Genomic DNA, 14,919 nt, shown 5'->3' on the forward strand with positions numbered 1-14,919 from the left:
GAGTCCTGGCCCACACCATGTTACCCAGGAAGTCCCTTCCTGCTGACATACTTCCCGTTGAGATAAGGCATGAGGGCTGTGTGTCTCTCCTGTTGTGTTCTTGCCCCAAATCAGCGACTCTGGACTCTTGATGAGGAAACATCAGACCATGGCAAAGTTAAGATTGTTCCACAGAACCAGTGAGATGTGGGAATCACAGAAAAACACAGAGCCTCCTGGGCACTGCAGGGATGTGGCAAGCGCTTCCTTGGGTTGGACCTTGGAACCGAGAGAGGATGTGACTGGACCGAGCCGAGCCTGCAGCTCTGTTGAGGCTGTCACAGCTCTAGTCTCCTGTTGTGGCAGTGGCTTGTGCAAAGGTGTAGAGCCAACAGAGGCCTGGTCAGGGTGTGCAGGAAGCCCCCAGCACTGGTGTGGCATGCAGAGACCAAATTACTTTCAAAACAAACAGGCTTTTCAAATCCAGGGAAGGCTATAAAGCAAACATGTATCCGTGTGGTGTAAGTTAATAGCAAAAAGACCTAAACAAGCAAGTTTTAGTGTTTTCCCACTAACAAAACTTCTCTTTATTCCACATGGACTCACTATAGCTTGTGAGTTGTGTGTTTTTCAGTCATTGCTTTCTTAGGCTGCTAATTTATTTGCAGTTTCTACGGATCTTGCTGTTTTAAAGAATTTCCCTGCTACACTGTTGAAGAAATAAATGTCTCCTGAGGGCTCATGCCTTTTTGTTTTTAAGTGTTATTTTCAGAGTTTTGCATGCTTGGCATTGAACTGCTAAGATAAACAGTGATGTTTTGCACCATGAGAGATGCAAAAGGTAGTATTGATGGCTTTTCTATCCTAAAGATTTATAGTGTGTTTTCAGTGATAAAAACAGGAATCAAGAGACAGAGTCTAAATCTTATATATTTACAGACCTTGTTAGTTTGTCAATTTCCCCTCAGAACACATGGGTCATTAATATTTATAGGTTCATACCTGGCAGTGATGTTTACAAAACATCAAACCATAGTCCAGAGCCATCCTCCACTTCAGTGGCGGCCTCCCTGTTATAACCTGGTGACCCAGAGTCGCCCATGGTTTTAAAGTAGAATATAGAATATTAAAGGTGTGGTTGCTCGTAACCAGCTTTATACACTGCCTGATATCCTCAGATGTCAGACTCATTTTGTACGTTGATCCTTAGAGCCTTGTACACTTACAAACACCGCAGTTCAGATAGCACATAGCTATTCAACTAAGTTCTTACCATATCAGCCCTTGCTCTCTTACTGTGGTCGTATTTGTTTAATTCTGTATATTTCTAAAACATGTTAGTTTGGGGAAAATGCAGATTCATCATTGGTACCTGGAATTTTATTCTTTAGTTTTTAAATTTTCCTATCTGGCACCCCATTTCACCCTGTGACCTCTTCCATGAGAATATTAAAGACAACCTCTTGCTGGGCCACTCTTGCGTCCCTACTCTCTAAGAATCAAAAGTCTCCCCCGTGAAATAACAGAGCCCACGAGAGTTCCTCTCCGGCGGCTTCAGGCACTCCACTCCCTACTCAGTGAACACAGATCTTTAGCCTGCCCCCTCCACAGTCCTGCACTCCAGATGCCTCTTGCTTTCTGGCCCTGGCTCTCCCTACCCCAGGTGCCCACCTTTCTCCCCCTACCACAGTGCCTCCTCCCTCCAGAATTCTACTGCCTCTAAGAGTGGCCCCCAAGAAGTATCCCTTTGCAAAAACACACCATTGTGTTTGCTAGGTACATATCACCCTCTCCCCCCTCCCACCTGACCACCTCCCACCTGACCCCCTCCCCCATAGAAATTGATGCTTTTTACCAGTTTGTCTCTCCACTGAAACTTGGTGACAGGAGCTCTAAGTATGTGAATCCACTCAGGACCTGCCCGCCGACCTCTGAAAGGATCCATGTGTGCACACTGCCTTCTTGAATTCTGACACCTACTGCACCAGCCACAGCCTTAGGCAGAGCATGTGCCCCAGGTCTTTCCATAGTGGCATGTTATTACACAGCTTTGTTTTCATATCCTATACTCTGCATGGAAAGCACCACTGCTCTTGAAGCCATTAAGGGCAGCAGTTATTCACATGTGAACCTTGGTTTTTCACTGCTAGCTTATGCTTTGATCGAAGAATGGGAGGGGTCTAAGGAATTGGTGACAAATATTGGGAAGGAAAAACAATGGTGAGCTCATCAAACAGTACACTGGGGTTTATCCCAGTGAGGAAATAACTGTAATAGCCCAGGTGCCAAATCGCGGCAGGAGGGTTGAGTCATTGCTAACACTTAGAATTATTTACGAGACTATTCCCAGGCACTTTAACAAAGGGGAAGGTTACTTCCAGATGCAGGTTAATTTCAAAGTTCACACAACCAAAGTTATAAACTCTTTTACTAAGTTGGCTTTTAATCCCAAACTGTGTGCTGAGTTAAAATGGCCTATATGTTGCTCTTTGTAGCCAACACATCTGGAGATGGTTATTAGTCATGGAAGAACAGGGCATCGCTTGGGGTGAGTTCAAACTGGGAGTATTTTTGTGACCCCCCCTCCCCCAAAGGCACGTGCAGTGAGAAACATTCCCTTTATACATCACGTGTTTCATGGCTGTGGCCCAGCCTCTGAATCTGCGATGGCAGCGTGTTTCATGTTATGGTTGTTCGACTGCAACTGGAGACATGGCTCAGCAAAGAGCTTGCTGGGCAGGCCTAGAAACCTGAATCCATATCCTCAACTCCCACACAAAAGTCGATGCACTGTGGACGCAGACTGTGGGGCTTGACAGTCAGCTACACACTCGCTGAGCTTCTGAGTCAGCAGTGATCCTGTCTCAAAGACTAAACAGTGATGGAGGGAGATATGTGATGCCAAGCATGGCCTCTGCATGCAGTTACATCTGCACATACGGCTGGGGGTGGGGGCGCAGAGAGAGAGAGATTTTACCCTCAAGCCTTTAAGAATAGCTGCTATTTATTCTTTTACAATTGTATAATATGTATTTTGATCATAATCTCCCCTAAAACACTCTTTTTTCCCAAAGCAAGCCCCTTCCTACTTTTATGTCTTTCTTTTTTGAAATGGTATGCTTACGCCTTAATTCTGCTTTGTATAAAGTGTAAGTTTAGCTCATCCTAGAACTGTGCCCTTAAAAATGAGAATTACCCACAGTGCAATCATTGCTTTAGTAGATCTGCAAATGAGTCAGGGGCAAGTTGTTTCCCAAAGAGGGGCTCTTGGCTATCTGCCTTGGCGTGGATTGTGACCCACATTTCCCATGTAGTTCCCTTGGCTTTGCGCTATATTCTTCTCATCGGTGGTGTTTGCAGTATTTTTTCCAGCTAACCCCATACAGCAATTGGCTATGCATTGTTTATATTGTCCCATAGGATGAAGAGGTAAATTTTTGAATGTGAAAGTTGGAAGTAGGGTGCTTTTAAGGCTCAGAGCAGTGCTTGGAAGGATTTGCTCTGTGGACTGTCTTCCTGATATCTTTCATGTTTCACGTTGAGACCAGAACTCTAGCTTTTAAAAACCTCATTTGCCATCTAGACAAATGAGCAGCGGGGATTTGGGTAGACTGCTTACAGTGCGGGCTTGCACTGCGAGCCTAGGGAAGCCGTGGGTTTCTAAGCCACTGAGAGCTTTTTTATTTGTGTGCCAAATTATTAGCTCAATTTTAATATCAGCTTCAAGGTACGTTTGTATCAAATGCTTGAAGTTGTAGTACCAGAATGACCTGGGAAGGTGTGATGCTACTTTATGATGCTTTTCCAGCGGGCTAAGAAACTAATGAGCCTAGATCTTTGACCCCCTAGGGTGTTGCTTGGTAGTCAGGCTGAGAATTCATTCATAAAATGTAACAGCTGGGTCCATAGATTTCAGGAGAGCTTTTGTGGTAAATATTTAGAACTGTTTGCATGTGCTGGATAGCTGTGTATGGTTTGCCACTGTAGTGCTTATAAATTCAGTCTAATTTGCCCTTGAAGATTCGAATCCCTTAAAGTCAGTCCCTTAAAGTTAGGGTCTAGTTAAAGGTGTGTGTATGTGTAGGTCATGTTTCTCTGTGTAGTTTCTGTGTGTGTGTTGTGCCTTTGTGGTGTGTGGTGTGTGTGTGTGTGTGTGTGTGTGTGTGTGTGTGTGTGTGTGTGTAGCAAGGTCTTCCTGCTTCTGAAGATTACTGACTTTTGAAGAGTTGTGAACTGGCATTTTACCCCATACCTTAAGCCCCTGGGAAGTCACAATGAGAAATCATTAGCTGTGTCCTATTAAAACCCTGAAATGAGGCCTGTGCCTGTTGCGTTGATTGAAATATCGTCTCTGCTCCTATTTATCCCCTGTCCTCATGGGCGCCTAAGCAAGGATGCCCAAATGCGTGCCATGTGGGGCAGCTCACCATCAGGGCTAGTCTGTACAGCAGCTAATTGTACTGAGAGCTGTGGCTTGGAGTATTTGGAAGTTCATTTGCTATCTGAAAACCCACTTATTTAATTAAGCAAGGGAGTATAATTTCCTAGCTTATTCCCAGTTCTCTAAATCAGTATCACATTGCCTGTGTTGACTGAACGTATCCTGGGCTCACATGTGCTGAATTGAGCACTATACTATGAAAGCCAAAGATACTTTGATGTAGCAACTCAAAAAATATTAACGTAAGTATTTTCAGGGAGGTTCATATGCAGTGGGTAGACATTAGAAAACATACACTTAGTGTTCCTTGTTTTCTGTTTGCATGTAGCTCTTCCTGCATACCATCTTCATGGAATTTTCCATGTATTTTGCTTCTATTATCACATCCACATAAGCAATCAGGAGCATTGGTGTGCTGCATTACGTCATAACTGTTCCTCCTGTAAAAGGCAGACATGCTCGGTAGCAGTTCATTCATTGCCCAATCACTTGAGTTAGATTGAGATTTTTTCCTTGAGAGGATGAGGGGTGTGAGGTCACAGTGGTAGACTGGACTTCGCCTTGAAATTGTTTAAAGTAAAACAAGTGTTGCAGGGTTTTTGTGATGTTTGAGATGGGGACTTTTAAAAATCAATGGATCATTGATAGCGAGCTTACAGTAATTGGTTGTATAGAAAAATACTCAGTATTCTGCGTAGGTAGCATTAAACAGAAAAAAAAAAATAAATTTGATAGCAGGACCTCACCACATCAAATTATGATGACAAAGCAGTAACTGCTTGCTGTGAGCCCAAGAAGTCATTGCCCACCTCCCCAGTCATGAAAGAGGTGCCCTAGTGGGTGCTATAGGACAAGGACTACACCCCACAGAGCCCCACTTCTGTCCCCTGACCTGCCAGCTCCCCAGCAAGATGAATGGAAGTACTCTGGCTTGAAGGTGCCTCAGCTGTGAGGAGATGCAGGGCAGTGTCTGCCTTTGCAGGCATCACAGGGCTGATGTACTTAGAGGAGAAGGGAGCTGGTGCCCTGCTGACTAATTGTCCTCTGGGGGCGTGTTAACGAGGCTGAGTGCTTAAACCACCGCTGAACTTCCTTTATTAGTGTGCTTTAAGACGGTGCTACGTAGGGATACCGCAAGGATCTGCAGGGCGGGGGCATTTATGTAGCGTTTACATATAAAAGTTCCGAGAGGGTATGGCAGTAATATAAAAATGATATTTTTTTATTGCCCTTCTGCTGCACCAGGGTCTAGTCAGCACTGACACTCTGATGACATGTGAACACGAAGAACGCCACCATCTTTATATTTCCCTCTTGATGCTTCTTTGATCAGCCTGTTGAATAACAGAAATGTTTTTGATGCCTTTGCAGCTTGAATGAGGCTCTCTTAACACCCATACTTGTCGCTTTTTTCAGCAATAATGTGGCTTTTTAAGGGAGGATGGGGAAGAAATTTGTAGGTCATGCAGAGAATTACAAAAATTTATGAGTAGCATTCCAGTTTTTATGAAGGAAGATTTGCATAAAATTATTTAACTACAATTGGAAGCTGAATGTACATTGTTTAACTCTGTTTGGTCTGTGATAGAAAATGATTGTCTATGTAGCTGTTCAGCAAATTATGTTTTCTGTCAAGGTGTGGGAAGAGTCTTTCCTCCGAGAGAGATTTCTGTGTGCAGAGTACACTTTAGTCTCGAGGCAGCTCCTGGCTGAGATGTGTGTGGCATGGAGCTCGATTGTGAAGGTCAGAGGACGCGAGCTTCTCTCTTTCGAACTCAGGCGTCAGGCGTCAGGCTCTGCTAAATCACCTCCTCCCAGAAGAGTTTTTCTTTTGTCGCTTTTGCTTTTTTTAAAAGAAAACTTGTATGGAAGCCAGTTAGTGAGGCAAGCCCTGCCCTCCCTGTGGGCTGACTAGCCAAACACATTAGATTGTGGAGATGAGCTTGGCTCAGTGGAATGGGGCACCGCCACTACCCCGCTCAGGGGTAAAATAAACAAAAGCCATTTGGGCGAGTGTTCTTGCCAGCCTGCTGGGTTCTAGGCCATCCTGTTTGCAAAAAGAACTGTTGTGCAAAGCTTCCTTCTCTTTGTGTATGCGTTTCTTTGTTCAGGCTGAGATTTTTCATTCCCAACACAATCCCCTGCATCTCTCAGTCAGTACTTTCAGGGGGTTGTGACGCTGTTCCTTGTACAGTGAGCATGAACTGTCGCATGCAGTGAAGTCTCCCTGTGGTTCACCTAAAGACCTGTCTAGCTCCTGTACCTAGGCCTTTGCATGGTAACCATGCTCAGTCACATGGTCATTGTCACAGCGGTCATGGTCAGGACTGAGCGCTGCTTGTGTCTTGTTTTAAGGAAAGACAGGGAGGCCACCATTTAAATTCCATACATTTCCAGTATGTTAACAAATACTGCCGTGGGGTGTGTGGTTTTGTTTTGTTTTGTTTCAAGCACTTAAACCTTGTGGGCAGAGCAAAACTGGAACTCACCTTTACTCCGCAGGTCGTTGGTTGCAGGTTCTTGAGTTGGCTACATGGATTGGGAGGAAGTACCCGGGAGGCAGATACTGAAAAGCTTAGCCCAGGATGCCTGTGCCCTTCTCCCAGTTCCATGCCCACCCTGATCTCAGGGTGGCACCGTGAGAAGTGAGCAGGAAGCCTGGGGTAGAGGAACGGGGTCCCTTTCTCTTAGGACATGTCAGCCTAAATTTTGTTCATGGAACTGTACTAATTGTGTTGATTGCCAGAAGGTGGCTTATTTCTGAGTTGTGTGGGTGGCATATTACTGGAATAATAACCTTCCTCTTTTCCTACCTGGCTTTGTAGAAGCCTGATCTAATTTATAAGATCTAAGTGGGACTATCACTCAGCCAGTCAGTAATCAAGTTTCAATAGGAAGTGTGTGCAAAGTCACGCACGTCATACGCCTAGAGCAAAAAAATGTTTGTTTTATCTTTGAATTCTGAAAACTAATTCAATTTACTTCCTGTATTTGAGCATTGCTCATACCTTTTCCAGAGGTTAGATATTTTCAGTCTCATCATGTGATTTTTTTTCATAAGCACAATTATTTGACTTTAAAGATTACTCTGTATTTTAAACCAGTGTTATTCTTGTCATAAGACTTTTTATGTATGATCTACAAAGTGAGTCTAGGACAGCCAAGGCTACACAGAGAAACCCTGTCTTTTAAAAAAAAAAAAAAAAAGACTTTTTATGTAGTCTCCTGTTTTTATGGGGCTGACCAGCTGTACTTTATGCTTATTTTTACCTTTGATAACACTCACTAAAAAGGAAGCTCCTGATACAGCTCACAGTCCTGGGCCCAGGATCTAATCTAGAGTTTCTCAGCTGCTCACTTTCTGGCTGGGCTGAGGTTCTTTTGAGCCCCGAGCAGCTTCCTGAATCAGCCTTGAAAGTTTTCAAGGTCACGCCTGGCTAGAGCGGAGTGGAGCGCTGCAGCTCAGAGCAGCTGAGGCTCTTCCTCTGCGTTCGCCTTCCAGTCTTGATGGACCTCACTGAGCTGACCTCCTAGGAGAGCTGCCACGCCTGCAGGCCTGGGTCTAGTTTTGAGGCATCTGGTGGAAGGGATCTCCTTCCAGGCCTGTAAGCACAGCTGCAAAATCCTTACCCATTGCTGTGTCCTCTTCCATCTGCCTGTGTTCTCCTGAGTCGCGTGACCTCAAGTGATTATTACTCCAAGCCTCGGTTCTGTGGCTCTTTCAAGTGGAGATTTTAGTAACTCCTTCTGAGGGTGTTGTAGTCAAATTAGATGGTATTAACAGCAGAAATGCATGTTGTGTAGCATTAGAACTCATTTCTGACCATATACTGTCAATAGGATTGCATTTTCATAATATTTTAAAAATCAAATACCACTACTTTATTATAATGCTTAAAAATGGGAGGATTTTTCACCACAGAGTTCAGTTATAATTTTGACCAGTATTAGATTACAACATACCAGCTTGGATTTGCATATGAAGGTTCCCAAAGCCTGTAGCTGCTCAGTTTATTAGTCTTCCTGTAGGACCACTTCTTACTCCACTTCTGTGGAGGAATTCCTTGCTCTCCAGAGGGCTGCCACACACAGAACTGTGAATAGAGCCACAGTTGGATGCTGGTGGCAGAAGGAGAGCCTTCGAGGGTCACTTGTGAGAGCAAGATGCAGCTTGCCTCATCTTGTAACGGATGCCAGGCCATTCCCCATTCACGCTGTCTCTGAAGGAGTGGCACTGCAGCTTCCAGATTGTGCTTTGTGTGTGTCGTGCTCTACGTGTGTGAACACCTGCTTTTCCTTCCTTCCTCAGGACCTGTCCGGCTCCATCGATGACCTCCCCACAGGAACGGAGGCAACTCTCAGCTCAGCAGTCAGTGCATCCGGCTCCACTAGCAGCCAGGGGGATCAAAGCAACCCGGCTCAGTCGCCCTTCTCCCCACACGCGTCACCCCATCTCTCCAGCATCCCTGGAGGGCCGTCACCGTCTCCTGTTGGCTCTCCTGTGGGAAGCAACCAATCGCGGTCTGGTCCGATTTCCCCTGCAAGTATTCCAGGTACTGTTGCCCTTAATTGTTTGTCCCTGTGTGAAGACAGGTCTGGCCTCAGCAGCAGCTCTCACACTCTGCCTTGCTAGTCACTCTGGTTTACTCCTTGAACACATGGCTACAGTTGCACATTGGGATATAGCAGCATTTCTGTCAAACTTCAGAGTCCCGTTTCTAAAGAGTCTCAACTGATGAAAAATAAAAGCCCAACTACTTTAGACAAGATGGGCCATTCAAGGTGATGCAGCTGAAGACTGACCCAACTACTTTCAAATGTTCAGGTTGCCAGAACCAAATTGTTATACAGTGAAGATGCTCCATCAATAATGTCCTGAAAATGAGCCTGCTGACTGGTGTTGACCGTGTATGCTTCTGTTTGATGTGTCTCCTATGGCGGGTATTTCCTCCTGCCTTTGTTTGTTTTTGTTTTTCCGAGACAGGGTTTCTCTGTGTAGCCTTCGCTGTCCTGGCCTCAATTTGTAGCCCACATCTGCCCCTGTCTCCTAGTGCTGGGATTAAAGCCATGGGCCACCGCACCCAGCGCATTTCCTCATGTCTTATGAGTTGATGCTTAGCCTTGTCTGATCAATGCACACACTATGCCCAGCTATAGTCCAGGGTGCCATGCCGATACCTGCTCACCGTGCTGACAGTTTGTGTTCTTGCTTGTATGTTCACTTGACATCTGTATCATGTGTGTGTGTCTGTCTGTCTGTCTGTCTGTCTGTGTCTCTGCGTCTGTCTGTGACTGTTGTCTGTTTTCTTGAGATTCTTAATTGCTTTAACCACATGCATCTTTCTGGTATTATATTAACTCTTCAGACCCTCTCAGCTTCCCACTTTCTCATATCAAACAAGCTAACCATCTCACAGAACTATATGTAATTTTTTGACACGTAACTTTTGCTTATGTAATACAGGTAGTTCCAGAAATCACATTCCACTTACCTGATAAAATGAGATTGAACATCTAGTAAACTTCTTGATAATTTATCGTATTCACCCCCAAAATCATAGGTGATAATTTTACACTTTATTCCTTTCATATTTTCATAAAATATGTATTATGTAATATTTATAAATAATGTCAGTCATATAGAATATTATGTACAAACATGTGATGTGCTATTTATGCAGCGTACTTATGAATCTCTGTGGACCCATCCTCTTATCTAAGAACTGGAGTGTTAGGGATAAAATGCATCTACTTGCCTGTTCTTTCTTATCCCAGTATCTTCCCCTGCTTCACATATTCTCCATAGAGTTTATCTATTTTTAAAAGAATTTTATTTATTATGTGTTTAGAGTTTACGTTGCTAGTTTTATTTAGTACATTTTTTTATAGAAACATACCCTTCGACTAACTGTAGAATTCCATCCAAGCCCGGATACTGTCAGCAACCACCGTGTACCAGCTCTCAGAGCCAGGGAGGCCCTAGGCAAATCTGAAAACTGGTTTCCTCAGCCCCACTCATGTGATGTGTTCTGCCTTGCCTTTTTTTTTTTTTTTTTTTTAATTAAAGGTTATGCTTTTATGATTCTACTGTAGTTCATCAGGAGATGCAGCTGAAGTCTGTGCAATTTGGCTAAGGCATTTTGATGTTTCTTTCTTTCCAAAGTCCTTATCTAGCCTCACAGTGGTCACAGTAAACCCGCTCTGACCTGTCTCAGCACTGCGGCTGCTCCACTTCGCCAGATCTCTCAAGGAGAGTTTGACATTCAGATGGCTTTTGCTGACGTGACGTAGATGGTTGCCAGAGAGCACTGAGTAGTGGAGAGTAACACCTAAAGTGCTGTAAGCTCCTGGTGCCAGTGCTGGCAGTCTGGTTACCAGTCCAGGCAGGGCTCGTGTGTTGTGCTCAGTTGTGCTGACGTTTCGTCCCAGAGCCTGGCTGGATCTCGAGCTGACGCTCCTGCCTCGGCCTCCCCAAGCACAGGAGTTGCAATTGTCTGGTACATGCCAGCTCTGAGTGGAAGCTTGAAACTTGTATTTTCCTTTACTGCTTTTGGTCGGGCTGTAGAACAGCATGCCCAACAGACAAGCTCACTTTCTACACAGTCTGGATGGCTGGGCACTAAGCACTAAGCTTCCCGCTGTACAGTGGAAGCGATTGACTTCAAATCCAGAGGGTAGCAGGCGGTTAGTGGGTCGGTGGACAGCACCAGCCCTCCTTCCTCACTACAGCTATGACCAATGAAGGGAGGTAATACTCTCTAGTTCGCTCTCCGCTGTCAGCTCCTTGTCCAGTGGGAAAGTTCTGCCATGTGAGGAATGGTCTGCTTTACTCCAGAGGCCACAGCAGAAGGGTGAGTTTGAGTCTAGCCTAGGCTTTGTAGCACACCCCTATCCATAAAAGCAAGGGTTTAGGATATAGCTCAGGAGTACCATAAGATTCTACGTTCAACCTCGACATTGCAATAAAAGTAAATAAATGGGGAAAAATTAAATAAAAAGCACCTTCCAGCTATCTCAGGAAGGCTGTAAGAGCAAAACGTGTTTTTCAGGCATGGCAGCGGTGCTGCCTACACAGCCTGTACTTCCCCTCACTGTGCTCTGCAGCTCGGCATCACTGTCACCATCCAGCGGCCACTTAGTCCTGAGAAAGACCGGAAAAGTTCTGCTGGGTTTTTTAGTGACTTTCTAAGTCACTTCCTGGTGATCTCTGCCTCTTATAAAGATGCACCGTACACTATTGGTTGTGTAAAATGTGATACACACACACACACACACACACACACACACACACACACACACACACACCATTTCTCGTTACTCTAAGTGGAACAACTGCCTAGAAAATGTAGTGAGGAAACTTGACGTTTATCCTACTCTCCCCTGGGGAAATAGTGACGCCACCTCTTCCCTGAGCCACATCTTAGCCGAGGAACCTTGAGCAAGCTGCTAAGTGCCTCTGGCTTCAGTTTCTTCAACTCTGACATGTCACATCTCATATAGCTGCCACACAGATCCATGGGACTGTGACACAGCACAAACATGGGGATGCTCCCCAACTGACACTTGGACTAGTCTGGTGAGCCTTGCCAGAGCATCGCAGTGGGCCTGGGCAGCCTTTCCCACTTCTTCCTCTCCATTGAACACGGCCAGGCGCGTCTCAGAATGTTTGTGTGTGAAGCTTCTCTTCTGGTTTGCTTTCTGCTGCTGGAATAGACACCATGGCACATGCACACCTCCCTACCCCCCCCCCCCCCCCAAAAGAAAAAACAAGAGAGGAAAGGGCTGGCTCCATGCTGGACATTACAGTCCATCGAGGGAATCCAAGGCAGGAGCTAAAGGTAGTGGCTTGAATCAGAAGCCATGAAAGATTGCTGTTTGCTGGTTTGCTCCATGGCTTATATTCGCTGCCTTTTTTTTTTTATCACCTAGGCTACTTACAGAGGGATGGAACCACCACAGGGGCTGGGCCCTCCTATATCAGTTAGTGGTCAGTTCCTCTCGTGTGTGGCCACAGGTCAGTCTGATGACGGCAGTTCCTCAACTTAGGCTTCTTCTTCCCCTGTGTGTCAAGTTGATAACCACGATTAGCTATTACATGTCTGCCCCTTGTCAAATCAACACACAAATGCATCATTGTTAAGCCATAGCCCTTCCTTACCTGTTTGTCCCCAAGAGCTCATGTTAACTAGAATATAAAATAAAGTATAACTTTAAAAGTCCCACAGTCTTTACAAAAAAACAAACAAAAAAAAGTCCAGTCATAAGGTAGAGGCATATGCCATTATTCCCAGCACTTGGAAAGTAGAAGCAGGAGGCCAGTTTGTGAGTTGGAGGCCAGCCTGGTGCACAGAGCGAGTTCCAGGACAGCTAGAGCTGTTTACATCCCATCTCCTAGCTGAGCACTACTGTAAGATAAAAATGGGAAAGGATTAGGGCACAGTTAGAACCAAAGCAAAATCCAACAGTATAAAAAATGTCAGTGTCTGACATATGGGGCTCATTCCTGATCCTCTGGTCTCCATCCTCTGGTTCTGCCATCAACAGCACACAGGTCCAGGCCAGCTCTGCTCCATACCTGCTGCTGTCCTGGAAGATCATCCGACAGTTTGACACCTCTGATATCCTAGGGTCTCCATTGCAGCCAAGTTTGCACCTTCACGGTGGCCTCTCCTGTTCCTTCTCCAGGGATTGAAACCCTTCCATATTTTGCTGTTGTCTATGACCGATCAATCTTGAATCTCTCATGCTTTCACAATCAGTGCCTCACGGGAGACTTACTGCGTTGTCAAGCTTGTTCGCCATCTTGGAATGCAGCATTACCAAGTGTACTCTGAGGACCGCCACCCTGCGATGACCCTGAGGAAATACTTCCAACATTCCCCCTGTTGATGCTGCTCTCTTACTAGTCAGCTGGTTTTCAGCCCAGCACATGAGCATCCACTGTCACCAAAGCAAGGGCTTCACTTCCACAGATTCTTAACCCAAAATATCACCCCAGCAGCCCTTAGTCTTTGCTTTTTCCTGAGAGGTCATAAGCTAGACCTCCATTGTCTGGACTTCTTCTAAGCTCCACAGAACAGCCCATTAAACTCTTAAGCCTCTTCAGTCCAAATATCCAAAATTCCACAGCCCACTCAACAAACATGATCGGACAGCACAGCAACAACTCACTTTTTTGGCACCAGTTTTGTCTTAGTTTGCTTTCTCCCAAAAACTATGATAAAACATTGAACAAAAGCAGCTTGGAGGAATGTTTGCTGTGTGTGTGTTGTTGGTTTGGTTTGTTGTTGTTTTCTTTTCCTTTACCCCGCCCCCCTACACTTCCAGGTCACAGTCCATTTAGAAGTTAGGGCAGGAGTTCAGTCAGGAACTGAAGCAGAAAACGCAGAGGACTGCTACTGACTGGCTTGCTCCCTGACTCACTTTCAGCTGCTTAAGGATGATGCCACCCACAGTGGGCTGGCTCTCCTACATTAGCTATCAAGAAAGTGCTCACAGGCTAATCTGATGGAGGGAAATCCTCAATTTAGGTTCCTTCTTCCAGGTCTGAGTGGACAACAAGGTCAGCCAGCACTGTTTCTAACGGTGATTTCTGTGCCTTCAGGGATGGGCAAGATGACTGAGAGCCTGCCTTACCAGATGAAAGGTCTCTCCGGCTGGTGTCCTTTCTTTCTTCTCCTTTTTTTCTTTTCTTTTCTTTCTTCCTCCCCCCCTCCCAAGATAGGATTTCTCTGTACACAGAGACCCACCTTCCTCTGCCTCCCCAAGTGCTGGGATTACAGGTGTGCACCACCATGCCCGGCTCACTTTTCTTATAACTAGGAAAAAAAAAAATGTGTCCACAGCCTCTCTTCTTGAGAGTTGGGATTAAGAGAGTGAAGAGCAAGATTGAAAACAAGCCAGGACTGTCCCAGAGACTGACCAGCACTTGGCTATTTTCTCTGTACACAGCAGTTTAGCCTGACAGGCGACCCTTCACTCTGATTGTAGGCGCCTTGGTTATCTGTGTGATTGCAGACACTGGCAGCTCAGAGTCCTGGGTACTTCTCCCATTTGCCAGGATAAAGACAGCATCAGTCAACTGAGCAGTCTCCCCTCTCTCCAACTGCCACACCAGAATGGGCGGAACCTTGCACAAGGGCCTGGTTCCCAAGGCATGATGGGAGCTAGGATTGCCACACACCGAAATGGGCAGGACCTTGCACAAGGGCCTGGTTCCCAAGGCTTGGTGGGGTAGTGCTGTTGACGCTTGTTCTTTAAACTATTTTATTTAAGATGTTGAAGCTTCTACCTCCGTCCCACCAACCCCTTAGCCCTGGGTATGAGAACTTCTCTAGGATGTTTAGGGTCAGTTGGGTTCTTTTTGGGAAATACCAATCTCTGTAAACAGCAAACGCAGCAAGCAGTCTCCTCTGAGCCACTGCCTTGAAACATTTCTCTCTGTCCCACACCAGTCTCTGGTGTCTCCAAATGGCTACTTGCCTCCCACCACCACTGCA

At 45.6% G+C, this 14,919-nt stretch overlaps 1 protein-coding gene across 7 annotated transcripts in view; it reads left to right on the forward strand.

Moving 5' to 3' along the window:
* The window catches only part of Arid1b (AT-rich interaction domain 1B), a 353,377-nt gene that overhangs the window by 237,756 nt on the left and 100,702 nt on the right, over window positions 1-14,919 (forward strand). For all 7 annotated transcript variants that reach the window (XM_051164663.1, XM_051164660.1, XM_051164658.1 and 4 more), the window contains one exon: window positions 8,730-8,973. In XM_051164663.1, the coding sequence (XP_051020620.1) occupies window positions 8,730-8,973 (244 nt within the window). The remainder of the gene's footprint in view (window positions 1-8,729; window positions 8,974-14,919) is intronic.

Source organism: Acomys russatus, chromosome 21, assembly GCF_903995435.1.
Source record: "Acomys russatus chromosome 21, mAcoRus1.1, whole genome shotgun sequence".
Taxonomy (NCBI): Eukaryota; Metazoa; Chordata; class Mammalia; order Rodentia; family Muridae; genus Acomys; species Acomys russatus.